Consider the following 20,147-nt stretch of genomic DNA (forward strand, 5'->3'; position numbering starts at 1 on the left):
TAAGATACGGGATCAACTTCCACTCAGCAGTCAGCCATAAAAGAGCGCTTGACATTGATGAAAATCCCAAGGACTCAGAATTACTGCTGGCTGTGAGAGAAATTAAAAAAATGCTAAAAATGGGCCTTTGAGGGGTTGATGGCAGGAGAATGAAGTGAGAATCTGTGCTCAGGGAACAAGGGAGTAGAAAGAAGAATAAATCAGGAAAAACTGAAAGCTCAAACTAAAGAGCAAAGGGACTGCAGTGACCCTATTTTCGGTTGACTTAAGCTTAAACCACATATGTGTCAAATAAATTCTTAACACAGAAATAAAATATAAATGTTAGATAGCCTGGTGGTGGTGGCTGCTGAGGTTTGGTACAATGCTGAAATAGCAGTCGAAATTTAACGAGCTCTAAGTTACGTGGGATGTGACAGATGGTGAAGAGGGTGTTAAAGCAGGGCACATATACTGCCTGGAGATACACATAGGGCCTTTAACGTTCTCTCCAGCTTGTTTTACTTTCTCTATGTTTCCAACTCCCCCTGGCTTCACTCTGTTGTTTCTCCATTATGGAAGGCTGTTAGCTTTAATCAACAATGTTCCATAATTACTTTGCCCTCCAAGATCTCTTTACTGTTGTTTTTTCCCCATCTATAGTGTTTGATTTTCTCCACTTTACCTTATATTTAAACACTGCAATGTGTTGCTAATGTGTCCCCTTAACATCAAGTGCCGCATCGCTATTATGTTCTCAACCCAACTGTCTAAACAATCATGTGATGCTCGACTTTGGATCCAAATACTATCCAAAAGCATTTGGATAGCATTTGCTGTCCAACGAGAGCATGGATAACAGCATGCATGCTATTATCCATGCATGCTGACATGGATAATAGCATAACTCCAGCATGCCATAACAAGATTGGTAGATGATGTATTAGTAATAAGCAGCAATCCTGGTTAAAAAGCCAAATAAAACAATAAAAGGATGTCTTGGTTTGTTTTTAGTTTGTCAAATTGAATTCTCCTCAATACTCTTTTTAAGCTCTAACATGTGCATAATATCCCAGCATTGCCTATGTACACCTCTGATGCTCTAGCGTGCAGTCCTGTGAAAAAAAACCATTTGCAGTTTGAACAAAAAGATCCCCAAGTCAACACATTGTAGACACATCACAGAAATGCTGAAAACATGGTAGCACGAGTGATCCTTCTCAGGAGGAGTGAGCCTACCAGAACATTGTTGACACAATCATACATTTTGCTCTTTACCAGAATAACCTGAAGCAAAATATCTGGCAATCAACTTGTGATCTTAATCTTAAGCACACTTAGGTTGTGCAACAGGACAATGATCCCATCCTAAGCCTAACAGCAAATCCACCTCTAAATAACTAAAATAAAAAAGGAGTCTGATGTGGCCTATTCAAAGAGTGGACTAAACTCTGACAGAGCTGCAGTGGCGTGACCTTAAACAGGTCATTGATGCTTAAAAATCCTTCAATATAGCTGAATTTAAACAATTCTATCAAAAAGAGTTGGACACGTAATCATTAAATCACCAGGTATAATATGTAATACCAGGTGGATTACGGTTATGATGATGATTCACAAAATGCATTTAATTTAATAAATTTTGCCTCCCTGATTTTGTCCCCTGTAGCCACCGCTTCACATGTTCTATTCAATTTCTATCACCTGCTGCCTTTCAAGTAATCAGTCCATTCAGTAGGGCGCTTGCCTCTTGATTGCCTCAGTTCCCACTCATTTTTTTTTTACTGGTGACTTCATGTTTGACTGGTTTTATGTTTCTTGATTTTCTTAGTCTTTTTTGAGACTCCAATATTTGCTGTATCTTACATCTGAGTCCAACATTTGTCTCGTGTAATATTTTGGTGCAACAACAAACTAAGTGTCCTAGTAAAATCCATAATGTGTATGCACTCCAGTTTGAAATCACATACCACATAAAGAAATTTCCCATCTTAGGAAAAAGGAGTGACTTTAGACTTTAGCTTTAAGAATCACAGTGCTCAACGCAGCTTCCCAGAAGCATTTGCAAGATTGTCAACACAGATCTCAAATCGTCCTACTCTTTTTCTCAAAGCCTCCCACTCTCATTCCTAAAATAAGGCTTTCTACAAAACAGTAAAAATCTCTTTTCAACAGCTCCTTCAGTCATCTTCTTTTGCTCTAATCTTTAAGGATCTTAGTTTCTTTCTTTTTTTTCCCCATATCAAACATTTACTCTGTTTCTTATTTTGGTATTTTTTCCTGTGGATACTCGCCTTTGACTGTTTCAACAGGCAAGTAGTTTTTCACACAATAGTCAACTATGTGTCCTCCTGTTCGCCAACACAAAAAGGAAGGAAGCTGGACAGTTTTTTTTATAGAGAAAGCCACAAAAACATGGAATAAATGGTCCGCATACAAAGGGACACACAATGCAATATAGATGTGTCTCCAGGGCCTAGTGGAAGTGATCTTGTTCTGGACAGACTTCTTTATCAAACACAGACAGCTCTATTCAACTCAATGGCAGTGGAGTTTAGAGTTTCAATTAAATGAAACTGTTTTATTTCAGAGTTTGTTTTCCATACTCATATTGAGTACTAATGTAACATACGTCATTAATAGAGATTTTAGTATGTCTATGTTTTATTGCTTAGTAAATAGCAATATTTTTTTAAATGTGTTTGTTTACATGGTTTGTTTTAATATCCCCATGGACACATGATTATTAAAAATCCCAGAGAAACGTCATTCTCTGATGATTACATTTTATTTATTTCTATGTGCACTGATGTTTTCCCACATTTGCGGCATGGTTTATTTGAATGACCAACTGAGAGTCCAAGTGGGACAGATAACATATTGTGTCCTTGAGGCAAAACAGGCACAGTGTAGTAATAATTAGCCGCAAACCCCTGAGCCATGTAATGAGGCATAGAAACAAACCAAATTGTCCCTGCGGAGGATAATCCATTTTTTTATTCTATCCGTATATTATTTAAGAATATTACTTCTACAATTTCTACTGAATTATGTTTTCAGAACTTAAATTTTGGTTTAAAAAAATTCTAACTGTGTTTTAAAGTATCTCTCCTGAGTGTACAATATTCAAATGTAGGATTAACTAGTCTAAGTAATTCATGATGTAAATCCTATTTTTTCTCCTTGCCTTATTATTTAGCCCAACCTCTATTTTTCCAGGTTTTTGCAAAATGGTAGGAGTGTCACAGCTTTGTTTTGATGTAGAGGAAGAGCAAAGTAGTGGCACTATATATGCCCCTTACAGACTGAGAATATTCCAGGTCAACCTCCAGTATAGTAGTATTATTATTGGTATTAAAGAATGACCATGTTGTCAGCTAGATAACCTGCTGCACAGCATACTAGAACTCCTGCACAAACAAGGTGCATCAATTTACATAAAATGATTCTGCAGCCTATATGTCCAATATGGAGGTGTGTGCTGGGGACAATACTACAGAAAGTACAGAAGATACCAACTTCAATGTGGAGAGAGCATTGGTATAGCAACAATTTTTTTTTTGGCATAAAGAGAATAGGTTGTCCTTTTCAAGATGTTTGGTGAGATCATTTTGCTGCAGCCAGAGCGGTGATTTGTTGCACATTACAGCCGTGGCACCAAAACAAATATACAGGTCCTTCTCAAAATATTAGCATATTGTGATAAAGTTCATTATTTTCCATAATGTCATGATGAAAATTTAACATTCATATATTTTAGATTCATTGCACACTAACTGAAATATTTCAGGTCTTTTATTGTCTTAATACAGATGATTTTGGCATACAGCTCATGAAAACCCAAAATTCCTATCTCACAAAATTAGCATATCATTAAAAGGGTCTCTAAACGAGCTATGAACCTAATCATCTGAATCAACGAGTTAACTCTAAACACCTGCAAAAGATTCCTGAGGCCTTTAAAACTCCCAGCCTGGTTCATCACTCAAAACCCCAATCATGGGTAAGACTGCCGACCTGACTGCTGTCCAGAAGGCCACCATTGACACCCTCAAGCAAGAGGGTAAGACACAGAAAGACATTTCTGAACGAATAGGCTGTTCCCAGAGTGCTGTATCAAGGCACCTCAGTGGGAAGTCTGTGGGAAGGAAAAAGTGTGGCAGAAAATGCTGCACAACGAGAAGAGGTGACCGGACCCTGAGGAAGATTGTGGAGAAGGGCCAATTCCAGACCTTGGGGGACCTGCGGAAGCAGTGGACTGAGTCTGGAGTAGAAACATCCAGAGCCACCGTGCACAGGCGTGTGCAGAAAATGGACTACAGGTGCCGCATTCCCCAGACCAGGGCTACAGAGAAGCAGCACAGTGCTCAGTGGTCCAAAGTACTTTTTTTGGATGAAAGCAAATTCTGCATGTCATTCAGAAATCAAGGTGCCAGAGTCTGGAGGAAGACTGGGGAGAAGGAAATGCCAAAATGCCAGAAGTCCAGTGTCAAGTACCCACAGTCAGTGATGGTCTGGGGTGCCGTGTCAGCTGCTGGTGTTGGTCCACTGTGTTTTATCAAGGGCAGGGTCAATGCAGCTAGCTATCAGGAGATTGTGGAGCACTTCATGCTTCCATCTGCTGAAAAGCTTTATGGAGATGAAGATTTCATTTTTCAGCACGACCTGGCACCTGCTCACAGTGCCATAACCACTGGTAAATGGTTTACTGACCATGGTATCACTGTGCTCAATTGGCCTGCCAACTCTCCTGACCTAAACCCCATAGAGAATCTGTGGGATATTGTGAAGAGAACGTTGAGAGACTCAAGACCCAACACTCTGGATGAGCTAAAGGCCGCTATCGAAGCATCCTGGGCCTCCATAAGACCTCAGCAGTGCCACAGGCTGATTGCCTCCATGCCACGCCGCATTGAAGCAGTCATTTCTGCAAAAGGATTCCCGACCAAGTATTGAGTGCCTAACTGTACATGATTATTTGAAGGTTGACGTTTTTTGTATTAAAAACACTTTTCTTTTATTGGTCCGATGAAATATGCTAATTTTGTGAGATAGGAATTTTGGGTTTTCATGAGCTGTATGCCAAAATCATCCATATTAAGACAATAAAAGACCTGAAATATTTCAGTTAGTGTGCAATGAATCTAAAATATATGAATGTTAAATTTTCATCATGACATTATGGAAAATAATGAACTTTATCACAATATGCTAATATTTTGAGAAGGACCTGTAGTATATTATTTTAAGAAATTCCAGCATAGTGTAAAAATGGTGAGGTTGATAAACTGCTGGAATGACTAAGATGCATATCTTGGCATAGGCAACAAAACATGGATAAACTACCACTATGGCTACCAGCCAACTCCACACAGCACCCATGACCCAGAAACGCTGCCAACATGGTCATGAACTATCACTACCTTAGCGCAAAATGTTGCTATCATTCTTTGCATGCTCAGAAGATTTGGGGAACTTTTACGTTCCTGCTCAATCCCATTGTTTTCTTGATGCACCCCAGAAAATCTCACCAAGACCCTGCAGAGACCAACCATGTCATAGGTGGTTTTAATTTTGTGGTGCAGCCTTGGTATAAAAGAGGACTAAACAATTCACTTTTAAGAGACAGAGCAGTTTCTGCAGTGTGTTTGTGTAGGTGGGGGTTTTGGTATTGATTATTTCTTGTTCCCTGGATGCACCATCTTCTTTGTTGGATTTGATAAAGAGGTTGAATTACAGAACTAAAGGAGCATTTTGCCTACATGCTTTTCATTTTACTGCTGAGTGACTTTTAAAGCCAAAAGCTACTGCCTGTCAAACTGAGATATGTTTAAAAAACACGGAGCAAGTGTCATATTGTTATTTTTCTAAAAAGGAAAAACACAACCCATGCTTGCTAGTAAAAGAAATGAATTTGGGGACTCAACAAAGGAGACCATCACAGAGGACGATTATTCACTCTATCAACTAATCAACCTACATCCAGCATCTTAGCTTGCTCCCAAGAAGCAAATCGACTGGCATTTTTTGTCTAGTTTACCCTGTTGACATTGCATCCCTTTTACTCTACTCAGAAACAATAATGCACACCGTTCACAGTGCTTGAAAATGTTTTAAATATGTATGGCTATATTTAATTAATAAAACACACATGAACTGCAGCCTGCACAAGAAAAGTGAAAAACATCAGAGATAAAAGTTTATTACACAGGTTTATCACTGATATACTGTATCTTACTTGTTTGGGTTTACAGAATTTTCTCTGACATGCTCTTGCAAAATTTGACACTTTTTCTTGTAACTTGGACAAAATCAATACGGGCTATTTTTGGGACTGTCCCAGTTATTTCTCAAGTCTCCACAGCAACCTCACTGTGTGAGGTTGACTCATTTCAGCAACCTCACATAGTAAGCTCAAATGAGTCAGTCTGAACCCAGAACAGGTCATTTAAATGCTTAGGTGTTTTAAATGTCACCACTTTAGCCATATTTTTGGCTTAATAAGTATGTTAAATCTCTAATAGCACAGGATTTCCTTTAGATATCAAGATATCATAAAATGTGCCACCAGGAAGTATTTGAACAACCCCGCCACCCACTCTCTTTGTCCATGCACTGTATAACTTAAAGAACTTGTGCCACAAAGTTGGGAATTTATTCTGATGAGATTAGCTTGATAGAGCATGTTTGTGGCCTGTATATTGGCCGTTAAAGGAATCTGCTCAAAATGACAGAACAATAACAGCAATAATTGTTTTCAATCTTTAGGCTGCACCAAGTTATCTTCAATTGTGATAAACACTATTACTGTTTTAAACTGAGATTCCTTATCTGAACAATGAAAAAATGAGAAGTTGAATACATCAGAGTACTGTATATTTTTGTTTTTGTTTGTCAGCATCTGCCATTTTGGGTTTTTTGTTAGTTTTTTACTATTTAGATTCTTGTGTTCATGTGTTGGTTTATTTTCCTTTTAGGTCAGAGTTTCCCCAGGTTTTGTTTAGTCTAGTTTCCTTTACTGCTCAGTTCCTCATGTTCATTTCCACTGCTCATTAGTTTAATTAGACACATTCCCCTCAGTCTCCCTGCAGCCTGTTCCATACCTGTGTCATGTTTCCCCTGATTACCTGTCTCCCTTTTTCATTGGTTCATACTACATACCTCAGTATATTAGCTTCCTGGTTTTCATTGTTCCTCACTGGTTCCTCCTGTAAACTTCTTCGTCTACTCCCTTGTTGTCTTCCCAAGTTCCTCCTAGTGGTTTGTTTTCTGTTTGCCTCCTGATCTTGTGCTCTTGGAATGACCTGCCTGTATTCTGAACTCAGCCTGCCTGTAAGTCTGTGTGCAATTATCACATTAAACCTCAAACGACTCACCATGTTCTGCGCTCTGGTCCTACCTCCAAACCCTCAACCTTGACATTGTTATTCTATCATGGATATTCATTCCTCAGCTACTTTATTAGGTATACCATGCTACTTCCACATCATGCTAGTATTGGGGAGCCAATGCCAGCCCCAAAAAATATCATTACCCAGTTGTGTTGTTTTCCATCAGTGTAGCTATAATCCTCCCTCTGCATGCCAGCTGTAGTGTTAACAGTTGGTTTCAGGCATTCAATTTGTTTATGTTAATTAAAAATAAATGTTTAAAGATCAGCTTTATTTTTCTGCTCAACTTGGCAAAGTAGTCAAAATTACTGCTCTGCTCCACATACCAATGGAAGTTTTGAACCCATCAGTTTTCATTTATTTTTGGCTCTTTCAGTGAGATGCTCATCTGTCCAAACAAGCCACTTAATGAACACTGATCCTTGGCAGCTGTAGTTTTTCATTTTTTGTAGTAAGCAGTCGCAGCCCTGTAGAGATGTAACAGAGCCATAACTAAAATCCCTACATAATTCACATATTTCTAGTCTTGGTTTTATGGAGTATTATGTGAATTGTGAATGAGGAAAACAACAGAACACAAACTAGGACATTATAACAACAAACCTTGATGTTTTTTTAAATAATAAATACCTAGGTTTTAGTACGAGAACTACAGGAATAACATTTGGAGCAAAACAAACGTTAAAGACTAAAGGAGAAGCTCATTGTCAACACCCAGAGGCTTCACTATAAATAACAGCTTCCTCCAAGGCCACCACCTCATCACAGAAAACATGAGGATACCTTGGTCCTGTGCTTTCTATGAAAACCTGTAAAACCAGTGGAAGCTAGCCTTTCAGTGTAACTGTTTTTCTACATGGTTAATTGGAATGAGAAATTAGGAATATCAATAACCAAAACTAGCATAATTTGTTCCCTTATATGTTGTGAGATTGTGTATGTTAAAGTATTCAATTCGTTGTAAGGCAAAGTAACAATGTGTGTCTTATGTCACAATAATGTGACAGGTGTACTGGTTTATTTAATTGATAGTAACATTGTTTTTAAATTTCTGTATGTTTTTTACTAAATTTAAGATTAGATGATGATTGGCTATTATTCAGTTTACTTCCTTTTTAAGAGGCATATTTTATTGTCATATAGGTATTAAGGAGAAAATAAATGAAAACCACTGGCTATAATTCTTCGGTAAACATAAATCTTTAACATTGAAATAATTTTAGGTTGGCAACATCTAATAAATTCATGGGAAAAGGAAGTTTTCTTGACTATAAATACATCCTTGCTGCTGTCTGGGATCTAAAGGGGGAAATGGCAGTCAGGTGCTTATGAAATGTGCTGCTGATAACCAGCCATCTACAGACATGACCATCACTATAAAACCTACCTGGGGTTTTGGGGGTGTTACTCTGGACATTGTGGGTGTGTGTGGTAACACAATGCCAAGAAGGAAAGATACCTGCAATGACCTCAGAGATGGAAATTGTGCTCTTACTTATTCTGGGATGGGTTTTGATTCTATTTCCAAACAATTTGAAGTCTATCGTTCAACAGTGAGAAAGATTATTCACAAGTGGAAAACATTAGAGCCAATCATACTAAGAATGGATGTCCTAGCATGTTCACTCCAGGTGAAGAAAGTGCAATGTTCAGGCGAGTTGCAGGAAACCAAAGAGTCACATCTCAGACTCTACAGGTTTCAGATAGCATAACAAAAAATCATGACAGTACAAGTAGAAAAATATTGAACAAGTACAACTTGTTAGGAAGATTATTAGTCTTACCTTCAAACGGGTCAAGCACTCCCCCGTGGTCAGATTGATCTGTAGCAGAGAATTCATGCCAAACATCAAATCACTATTCTGCAAATATGCTACAGGTACAGAATCAAATACAAGTATGAATAAGACTCAGTTGTTTTTTTTTAATTTATTTATAAAAGACTGACACTCCATTTTTCAAATTAAACAGATACAATTTGCTTAAGAACATCTCCACTGTTTATAAAATATTAAACCTTTAAACCATTGAAAAATTCACAATTTACTTGCAGCCTAGTGGTTTTCCTTTCCTGAGTGATTGAATGGTGATGTTAAAAGATTTGTTGCACAGCAAATAGCACAATTATTCCCAAGGACAAATTAAAACCCTGAAACATGCATACTCCCTATACTGCAGATGTAGCGTAGAGTGAGCTTGACATTTCCCGAGCTGTCACAGCGTTAATGTCACATCACACTTTGTTCATGCTGCAGCTAAACAAACATGTCAAGCCGATGTTATCTCACTGAAGTGAAGACCACTGACTGTTGTCTTTCTCAATACAACAGTGATTTAAAAAAGTGCTTAAAACTGTAAAAGCAGTGTAACATATGATGGATTTAGTTGTCAAAAATCTTTTTGAAGGGCAACATGCTTATATTTTCATCAGAATAAATATTTACAATATGTTGTCTCAACGCCACATGTGAAAAGCAAGAGAAACCAGACCTAAGTCTCATGGACGTGTTGGATTCACATGTTCTTCTTCTATTGATTCATGTGAAATCAGTCTGAGATGATTGTGAATTGCCTACGATATAGGAACACAAGAAATCTGTCTGATTTAGTAGTTGTCTGGATTGCATTGTTTCAAGCTGAATGCACAGCAACGCACTTAATAAACCTGTGCAACCTTTAAAACCTTAGATGCACAATGACCTTTCAAATATACATGATGTATCTTTCATGAAATCTCGCGCTCCTTTTTAGTTACCCATTAAATGTTTACTTACCCTAAAGTGACCAAAATCTGAAAGCTAAAGTATAACAAAAAAAGTTACTTTACAGTTTCATTAAGATCAGATTTCCCTTGTTTTCACGCAGCTCAAATTACTCCCTGCTTCACTTTCTCCACTTCATTTACTAAAACCGACAGTTCTTTAGCAGCTTGTTTACACATTGCCTTCCTCGACCTCATTTAAGGGGTAAACTAGCAACTACGACTTGATTGTGTGCTTCAGTCTAATCCACCTGTGTGAATTTCATACTTTGTTGATTGTGCCATTCATAGGCCCTATTCTGGAACTGTTGAACCTTTTTTTTTTTTTTTTTTTTTAAACTTTGGTGCCAGACAAATCTTTGACAAATGGGATGTTGATTGGTTATACTTGAATGATAAAGGGTAAAAATTTTATCTGAATCTAAAAGAGCAAAATCATTTCAAATTCTACATCCTCAAGTCAATTGTAACTGAGAAAACTGCTTCAACTACTGATCGAAGCATCGACATTGTTGTGATTTCAATGGACAACTCAGTCAAGAAACATGTTAAGACTTGGGAAGTAAAACAGATAATCTCAGAAAAACATCAAAAAGTTAATTTACTTTAGTAACTTGATTCAGAAAGCTTCAGTACAGACAGAGTGATGTAATTTAAGCATTTACTGAATGCAGTTTTGATGATTGTGGCTTTTACCTAATAGAAACCTAAAATTCAACCTCCCAGAAAGTTAGAACATTACATAAAGCCAAAAAAAATTTTTATACAGAAATATCAGCACATACACTTTGGGGGAAGACTGCTTCACAGTTGACCAGCTTTAGGTTTTTGAGACAGTCCACAAGGAGGGTAAGCCACAAAAGCTAACCACTAAGGATGCTTGCTGTTTACCGAGTACTGTATCCAAGCAAAATAAATGAAAGTTTAGTAGAAGTAAAAAGTGTGGTATAAAAAGGTATACAAGCAGTAGGAGGAACCCCACCCATAAAAGACTTTAAACAATGCCGAATGAAGAGTTTAGAGAAGATTCACAAGGCATGGACTGCTGCTGGAGTCGGTGGGTCAAGAGCCACCACACACAGACACATCCAGGACAAGAGCTATACCTGTCACATTCCTTGTATTAAACAACCCCTGAACTAGAGACATCAGAAGGATAAGGGAAAAAAAGACTGGAATGTTACTCGGTGGTCCTCTATACAGATAAAAGTCAATTTTAGATTTCATTATGAAATCAAGGAACAACTATGTGAAGGAAGAGAGAATCAAAGTTGCTTGAGGTGCAGTGTAAAGTTTCCACAGCCTTGTCATCTGCTGGTGTTGGTACACTGTGTTTTACGAAGTCAAGAGTCAGCACAACCTTCTACTAGGAGATTTTAGAGCACTTTGTGCTTTCTTCTGCTGACAAGTTTTATGAAGATGCTGATTTTATTTTCATGCAGGACATGGCCACACTGCCAGAAGTACCAACAACTGCTTTAATGACCATGGTATCACTGTGCTTGATTGAAGAGCAAACTGGCCTGACCTAAACCCCACAGAGAACCAATGGAGTATTCTAAAGAGAAAGATGGGATACACCACATCAGACAATGAAAACAAGCTGAACGCCGCTATTAAAGCAACCGGGGCTTCCTGAACACCTCAGCAGAGCCACAGACTAATCAGCTCCATGTCATGCTGCATTGATGCAGTAATTCATGCCAAAGGAACCCCAACCAAGGACTGATTGCATATACTGTAGAGTAAATTAACATACTTTTCTATAAGTGGATGATTCTATATTAGAAGTCCTTTTGAGTTTGGGTTTCTAAATAGCTGTGAGCCCTGGTCACCATAATTAACAGAAACATGTGTTTAAAATATCACTCTGTATGTAACAAATCCATATAATATATAAATGTCACTTTTTCAATAGAATTACTGAAATAACTTTTCTTGTATAAAAAATGAAGCATATAAAAAATGTGATCATTATTGCAGAAATTAAAGGTACTTTTTGACTTTTCTTTTAGGATGAATTTTGACCTGCAAGCGAGAAGGCCAGGAGATGAAAGAGCAGGGCGAGGTGCAGCATGGTGCTGAAGCGAGAACCACCTGGTGGGGTAACTGCTAGAAACCTGGATGATGAAACATGAGCGGGACCTCCAGGGTTTTCCTAAATGAGATGGGAAAACAGTAAGAAAGAGTGTTTAAAGCACAAAAATCTTTCTGTAGAGTAACGTTTCATTAATAGGTTTTATTATTAGTTTATTGGAAAATTCCTTTGGCTTTTAAGAAAAGATACTAACTAGATGCATTATAAAAGCTTTTTACCAGTTGAACAATAAAGGTCAGTAAATACTCCACAAGAACAAATAAATTATGTTCTCTCTTCTAGGTACTGCAGACATGCAGGTGTATTTCATACTTCACAAGAACTCAAGTCAAGAATCCCTGGGAAGTCTTCATATGTCTCTCCCACTGCAGTACACCGACTGAATTTATTCAGATATCACATGTGAAAAAAAGGTCTGTCCAGATTATGTGTAAAGAACAAAATACAAGAACAGAACCATGTAATTTTCTTTTTTGCATCCCAGGTAGAGAAAACACATTTCTCTGGTCTTGCAGAGTATGTATTTTCCTTAAACTGTGTGGCCTCTCTCTGCTCAAATTACACTTGAGCAGTCAGTAAATCTCAAGTTTTCATTAAAAAGAAAAGAAAAAAACTAAAAAGAATAGCAGATTTAATATTAGATCATTTATCCTTACAACAGAAAAAAACCTTAAAAGCTGAGTGTCTCTGACTATATTATATATGAAGGCATACAACTAACTATACTTCCTTTATATCCATCCATCCATTTAATCATTCATTCATTCATTCATTCATTCATTCATTCATTCATCAAATGTCCACCAGTGTTGCAGAGGACATTTGATGAATGAATGAATCAACAGCCAATCTCTGGCACTAGCACATATTAGCACAGACATCTCCACTTCCTGTCAGCCTCAAAGGCAAAGTCTCTTGATAGATTGACGTTTGATGAGGGACTTTTGGATGATTGTTGAAACATTCCCAGATTAGGCACAATCACTTCCCTAAAGAAGTGATTGTGCCAGGCAAGATAGAACCATCTCTCAGTTTGATGCCCAGCAGTTCAGTTTGAAAGCAAAAAGCTGTCTCAGTTATAAACAGGATTTTGCTTGTTACCAGTGCAAAGGTGTACACAGATTTTAAAGGTTAAGTTTTCAAAAGCGCTAAATCTTTCTATTATTGTTATGATTTGTGGGTGTTTTTGGGTTTTGTTGGTCTTATTTCACAGTTGAAGTTCTGAATCATGTTTCTGTTTATTATTTTTCTGGTCATGTTTCTATTAGTTTGTATCCTTGGATTTTCGTTCTGCTCAAGCCATGTTTTGTTTGTCAATTACCTTTATTTGGTTCACCTGCTCCAAGCTAATTTGTCTCCTTGCTCCACCTGGTTCACACTCCATATATACACACCTGTTCTGTTTATTCTTCGCGGAAACATTTTCAAATCATGCTCAAGTCTTGCTTTCTGGATCATGCTCATGTCTTGTGTTTTCATCATGCCAAGCCTGTCTTGCCAACCTGCCCATGTCTGTTTTTGCGGTCACCTTCTGTAGTGAGTTTTTGTTAATTAAATCCTTTTTTCATTCACCGTCATGCTGCCTGCTCGTCTACATTTTGGGGTCCACCATTTAGCAAACCCTAACAATTATCCCATTCCTATGGTTTAAAATCCTTCAAATAAAATGACATAGGAAGTGCTAGATGGACCGAAGTTTATCCGGGAATATGATGCATAGACTTGGCACAGGACTGCTTTTCTTGTGTAAAATGTGGACAATCATGATATTGATCCTAAAGGAGTGCCACCCATCTCCTTTAATAACATTAAGCTGTTATAAACTACAGTTGGCAACACAATACTTGTATTACTCTATAGAGACTACAATAGCAGATGGGATAATATTCTCCACAATAAGCATTTGAAAGCCTCAGCTAAATTAGTCGGTATATGTTTGCTTAAGTCTATATATCAAATCAAAAGAACAATACATAAATGTTATAGATATGATAAATAATGAATATTTAACAATATTTTAGCAGCAATTCAAATAACTCTTACTCTTATGTTTTCAATAAAACCAATTGGATCATGTCACAGTTAAGTCCAATACTATTCATACCTCTGACAGATTTAGGTTAAAAGTAATCTTTTAATATTACCAACATGTTTCTGCTGTTTTGTTTTGGACATTTTTCTCAGGATTATTTAAAATGGCTGGTATATACTTTACTAGAACAAAGAAATGTGTTCTATCTTCCAGGTCTGCAGACATGCAGGTCTATTTCTTAGTTCACAAGAACTGAAGTGAAGTATCCCTGGGAAGTCTTCATATGTCTCTCCACCTGCACCCATTTTCTGACCTTTAACAACTTTTTCAGGTTCTCGTTTGCAGCATTAGTCCTGTCTGTTAAAAATACCAATCTGAACATCTATGTTTTTTCACCAACATGCTGTTAGACTCATATTTAGTTATTGTCAATGTTAATATCAATGACAAATGTATATATATACAGTAGCACATTTAATAACAACAGTTGACCAGAGGCTAGAAAAGAGATGAGTTTTTAAAATGAATTTAAATGATTCCACGCTCTGAGCGGTACAGATAAAGTATTCCACAGTCTTGGGGCAGCCAAAGCAAACGCTCGATCACCTTTTAGGTATGATCTCGGAAGATCAAGGAGAACCTGGCAGGTTGATTGTAGTGGTCTCAAAGGCATGTGGATGTTGAGGAGATCACGTATGTAAAATATGGCTAGACCATTTAAAACTTAAAAAGTGAGCAATACAATTTTAAAATCTATGCAATGATAGACAGGAAGCCAATGAAGAGATTTTGAGCCAGGAGTGTTCCTGTTTTCTATTGTTAAAAGATTAGCTGCAGCATTTTGAACTGTAAATGCTGCAGGGATGATTGATCTAGTCCAATTTGAAAAGAGTTGCAACAGCCTTCAAGGTGATAAAAGCATGAATAATCTTTTAGAGATCCTTAAAAGAGAGATAAGGCTTTGCTCTAGCAAAGAGTTGTAGTTGGAAAAAGCTTGACTTAATAACAGTTCTGTTTGTATCCGTTTGCCTAACTTAAGAGAACTATCCAGAATAACACCCAAATTCCTGACTGCAAGTAGTTAAAGAACTGACAAAGTCATCTACAATGGGATTGGAATTAGATTTTCCAAACCACCTGAGTCTTCTTTTCATTAGGGTTTAGAAAATGTAACCTTATCCTGACTTTTATTTTAGCCAAACAGTTTAATGAGGTTGTTGATGCATTACAGCTGTTTAGTTTAACAAGCAAAAAGGCCTAAATATCATCAGCAAAACATTGAAAAGGTACCTTATGCTTTCTAAAAATATAACCTAAAAAAACAGCAATGGTCCCAAAATGGACCCCTGGGGAACCCCAAAATGAAAAGGGGCTGCTGAAAAGAAATAAGACCCTAAATTGACAGTGAAGCTCCTGTCTGTGGGGTATGAATTAAACCTGGACAGAAGTGTACCTTTAATACCAACATGTTCCAACCAAAGTAGCACAATATTGTGGTCTATGGCTGTGGTCAAAGTCCAAAAGCACTAAAACAACAGAATTCCCCGAGTCTACTGTTAAAAGAAACTCTTAAAAGGGGTGTCTCTGTACTGATCTAGCGTGGTCTAGAACCAGACAGCAACCCCTCGCAAATGTCACAGGTTTATAAAAAAATTGTGAGTTAATTAAAAACCACTTTCTTCAAAACTTTGGAGAGAATATGTAGTTTGAATATGTCAAAGGAAATCTTTTCAACAAAGATTTGTAGAAATGTTTCACAAATAGCAGAGAGGACACCACACAATAATTAGTAACACACAGATTTACAATTAAATTTAAAAACACTTGGTGTGTTGGTGTTATTTAGAACTGTACTGGACCAAAAAGCTTAGTGATCTTCATAGCCCCTTAGTACTTTGACAAACAGTCACTTAATATTTTTAAAGAGACCAAACGTTTGTCCTCAGCAAAACTATGAAATGCGCAGTCAGAAGGAAGAAGTTAAAAAATGGAGCACACTCACCAACATGAAGCCATGTTTCTGTCAAAAACCTAAAATTCAGCTCTCCAGAGATGAAATAGTCATAAGGAGCAAGGTCTTGTGAAAGACTAATCTCGCCTTCAACAGATCCATACAGAGAGGTTGTCCTGCGTCAAGGACAGAAGCCCAACCGAGTAGGTGAAGATTCCTGCAGTTCATGCCACCTCAACCAACCCTGTCTGCCTGCCAATAGGTGTTTGATTATGGTGAAGCAACAGAAGACAGATGGAACGATGGGATGAATACAGCAATGACAAAGTTTGAAGGAGTAGTGGGCTGCTTGAAGTTGATGGAATCCGTTTCAGAGAAACGCAGGATTGTTGAGTCTGTGTGTCTTTGGATAGGTCTTGATCCTCACCTGCACGCCTCCCTGGTTCCCAAGTCTTTTCCCTGTGCATAGGCTGCAGTGAACAAAGCATGGCTAGTTTGGCATGTGCCTAGGTATGTTTGACTGATGTAGAGAAAGGTCTGATGAATTTCCCCATAGATCAAATGTTTGTAAACCAGTAGAGTGTAGGCGAGTGTTTTGTAGTCGTGGACAAATAGAGACATCAGGACAACAAACAATAAGGAATGAACAAACCACAAGCAGTAGAATCAAAGACTGACGTGGCTAACGTCTGAGCATAACTGGTATCATCTTGCTATCAGAGCTTTTAATTTTTTCTGGTGTCTGAGCACTCAGATCAGTAATGATGCACCTGACCACTTGTTCCTCATTCATGCTGGATTAGAGTGTAACTGAACATGAGGCAGAAACTACTGATGGTTTGTGAGCTGTGAGGTGTCAGCTGGGAGAGATTCAGGGATCTGACAGGAGTGAGATCTCAGAGCTCTCAGGAAGAATAGAGTCATGTTGCCAACAACAGATTACAACAGGGAAAGCACATGTAATTGGCAGCTTGCATAACACAAGTAGAACTGCAGCTTAAACTGCACACAGACAGAGAAAGCCAGACATACTGTAACCTACACTCTGGGTCCAGTATGTTGAAAACAGGGTAACGTCTGAACTGTACAGCTGTGAGACAGCCATACAGTGGAGATTTCATATCTATGAGGGGCTGTATCTTAGCAACAAACCTTTCAAAATCAGCAGTTTGTTGGCTGTAGGGTGGTGGGGGTTGGGTCGGTGTGTCTTTTGTAGCCGGCAATGAAACTATAATTTTAATGTGAAAAAACATTGTGAATGTGGGAAGATGGCCTGTGGTGCTCCGGTCATCTATTTAAAACAATCTCACCTCACTCTGCAACTGTAGGCAATCTTTCTGTTACTCATGAATCATAAATGTTCCTAATAGACACACTTAAGAAATTAAAGGTAAACAAAAGAAGCACCATTAAAGTGTCAGAAAGGTGAAAGAATAATTCCCCTCTATGCCATTAAGAATGGTCACTGGATTGATAGGTGATAACAACATATCAAATCAGCACCACCCAGAAATGTTTATACATGTCTTTACAATCAGTATTAATGCTGGCTCACACTTCGTCTGTTCTAACTTAGTGGAGCTGGTAAAAACAAAAACACAGCAGTCTCTTGATTATGGGTGGACATGCTGCATGTTTACTTACAGCTGTAAATACTTCATACTGGTGAGGAGCATTAGTAGAATGAAGCAGTGGTGCAGTAGTTTCCTGATCAGGATGCCTGATTAAAAACCCAAACCACCTCAACTGACTCCTTTGGATGCAGAAAAGCAGCTGAAAGAGTTCATCATGATATCTCTATGGGTGGATCAAGAGTCAGCCACTTGTTTCAAGGTTGTTGTTCTCATCATGATCACTATGCCATGACTACAGGGGACGGTTGGAGCATAGACGGTAAATAGAGAGCTTACATTTTTGGCTCAGCTTTTTGCTCACTACAGCAGACTAGCAGCGTACTGCTATGGATTACAGGTCCTTCTCAAAGAATTATCATATTGTGATAAAGTTCATTATTTTCCATAATGTCATGATGAAAATTTAACATTCATATATTTTAGATTCATTGCACACTAACTGAAATATTTTAGGTCTTTTATTGTCTTAATACGGATGATTGTGGCATACAGCTCATGAAAACCCAAAATTCCTATCTCACAAAATTAGCATATTTCATCTGACCAATAAAAGAAAAGTGTTTTTAATACAAAAAACGTCAACCTTCAAATAATCATGTACAGTTATGCACTCAATACTTGGTTGGGAATCCTTTTGCAGAAATGACTGCTTCAATGCGGCGTGGCATGGAGGCAATCAGCCTGTGGCACTGCTGAGGTCTTATGGAGGCCCAGAATGCTTCGATAGCGGCCTTTAGCTCATCCAGAGTGTTGGGTCTTGAGTCTCTCAACGTTCTCTTCACAATATCCCACAGATTCTCTATGGGGAAGGTCAGGAGAGTTGGCAGGCCAATTGAGCACAGTGATACCATGGTCAGTAAACCATTTACCAGTGGTTTTGGCACTGTGAGCAGGTGCCAGGTCGTGCTGAAAAACGAAATCTTCATCTCCATAAACCTTTTCAGCAGATGGAAGCATGAAGTGCTCCAAAATCTCCTGATAGCTAGCTGCATTGACCCTGCCCTTGATAAAACACAGTGGACCAACACCAGCAGCTGACACGGCACCCCAGACCATCACTGACTGTGGGTACTTGACACTGGACTTCTGGCATTTTGGCATTTCCTTCTCCCCAGTCTTCCTCCAGACTCTGGCACCTTGATTTCCGAATGACATGCAGAATTTGCTTTCATCCGAAAAAAATACTTTGGACCACTGAGCAACAGTCCAGTGCTGCTTCTCTGTAGCCCAGGTCAGGCGCTTCTGCCGCTGTTTCTGGTTCAAAAGTGGCTTGACCTGGGGAATGCGGCACCTGTAGCCCATTTCCTGCACACGCCTGTGCACGGTGGCTCTGGATGTTTCTACTCCAGACTCAGTCCACTGCTTCCGCAGGTCCCCCAAGGTCTGGAATCGGCCCTTCTCCACAATCTTCCTCAGGGTCCGGTCACCTCTTCTCGTTGTGCAGCGTTTTCTGCCACACGTTTTCCTTCCCACAGACTTCCCACTGAGGTGCCTTGATACAGCACTCTGGGAACAGCCTATTCGTTCAGAAATTTCTTTCTGTGTCTTACCCTCTTGCTTGAGGGTGTCAATAGTGGCCTTCTGGACAGCAGTCGGTTCGCCAGTCTTACACATGATTGGGGTTTTGAGTGATGAACCAGGCTGGGAGTTTTAAAGGCCTCAGGAATCTTTTGCAGGTGTTTAGAGTTAACTCGTTGATTCAGATGATTAGGTTCATAGCTCGTTTAGAGACCCTTTTAATGATATGCTAATTTTGTGAGATAGGAATTTTGAGTTTTCATGAGCTGTATGCCAAAATCATCCGTATTAAGACAATAAAAGACCTGAAATATTTCAGTTAGTGTGCAATGAATCTAAAATATATGAATGTTAAATTTTCATCATGACATTATGGAAAATAATGAACTTTATCACAATATACTAATTTTTTGAGAAGGACCTGTATATGCATGAATTAGGGCTTCATACTGCAGGAGAAACTCCAATCCATCTATTCATCTCCTGATCCATCCTTCCCCAACTAGTAAAGAAAACACCATTATAATGGAACCCCCGGCTAGAAGCAGAGACTCAGAAAGCAAAGATGAGACCATAAGTTTCCCAAACTTTCCTCTTCACAACTACACATTGAGTTCCTGTGCATAAAAATCTTAAAGATGATTGGGGACAAGGAGCAGGGCTGGAGTCCAACCTTCACTGACCCCACATACTCCTGCAGCTACCACCCCAACAAAATATTTGGAGGGCTCAGTAAAAAGCTATCTCTAGATACACAAAATAATTGTAGACCAGACAAACAAA

General features: G+C 38.5%; 1 protein-coding gene across 2 annotated transcripts in view; it reads right to left on the minus strand.

The window, feature by feature from the left end:
- Window positions 1–20,147, minus strand: part of cntn1a (contactin 1a) — a 113,577-nt gene that overhangs the window by 40,264 nt on the left and 53,166 nt on the right. For both annotated transcript variants that reach the window (XM_047392571.1, XM_047392561.1), the window contains exons 2-3: window positions 12,160–12,289; window positions 9,155–9,193 (exon numbers count right to left, since the gene is read on the minus strand). In XM_047392571.1, the coding sequence (XP_047248527.1) occupies window positions 9,155–9,193; window positions 12,160–12,208 (88 nt within the window). In that variant the 5' untranslated portion in view covers window positions 12,209–12,289. The remainder of the gene's footprint in view (window positions 1–9,154; window positions 9,194–12,159; window positions 12,290–20,147) is intronic.

This window comes from Girardinichthys multiradiatus, chromosome 2 (genome assembly GCF_021462225.1).
Source record: "Girardinichthys multiradiatus isolate DD_20200921_A chromosome 2, DD_fGirMul_XY1, whole genome shotgun sequence".
NCBI lineage: Eukaryota > Metazoa > Chordata > Actinopteri > Cyprinodontiformes > Goodeidae > Girardinichthys > Girardinichthys multiradiatus.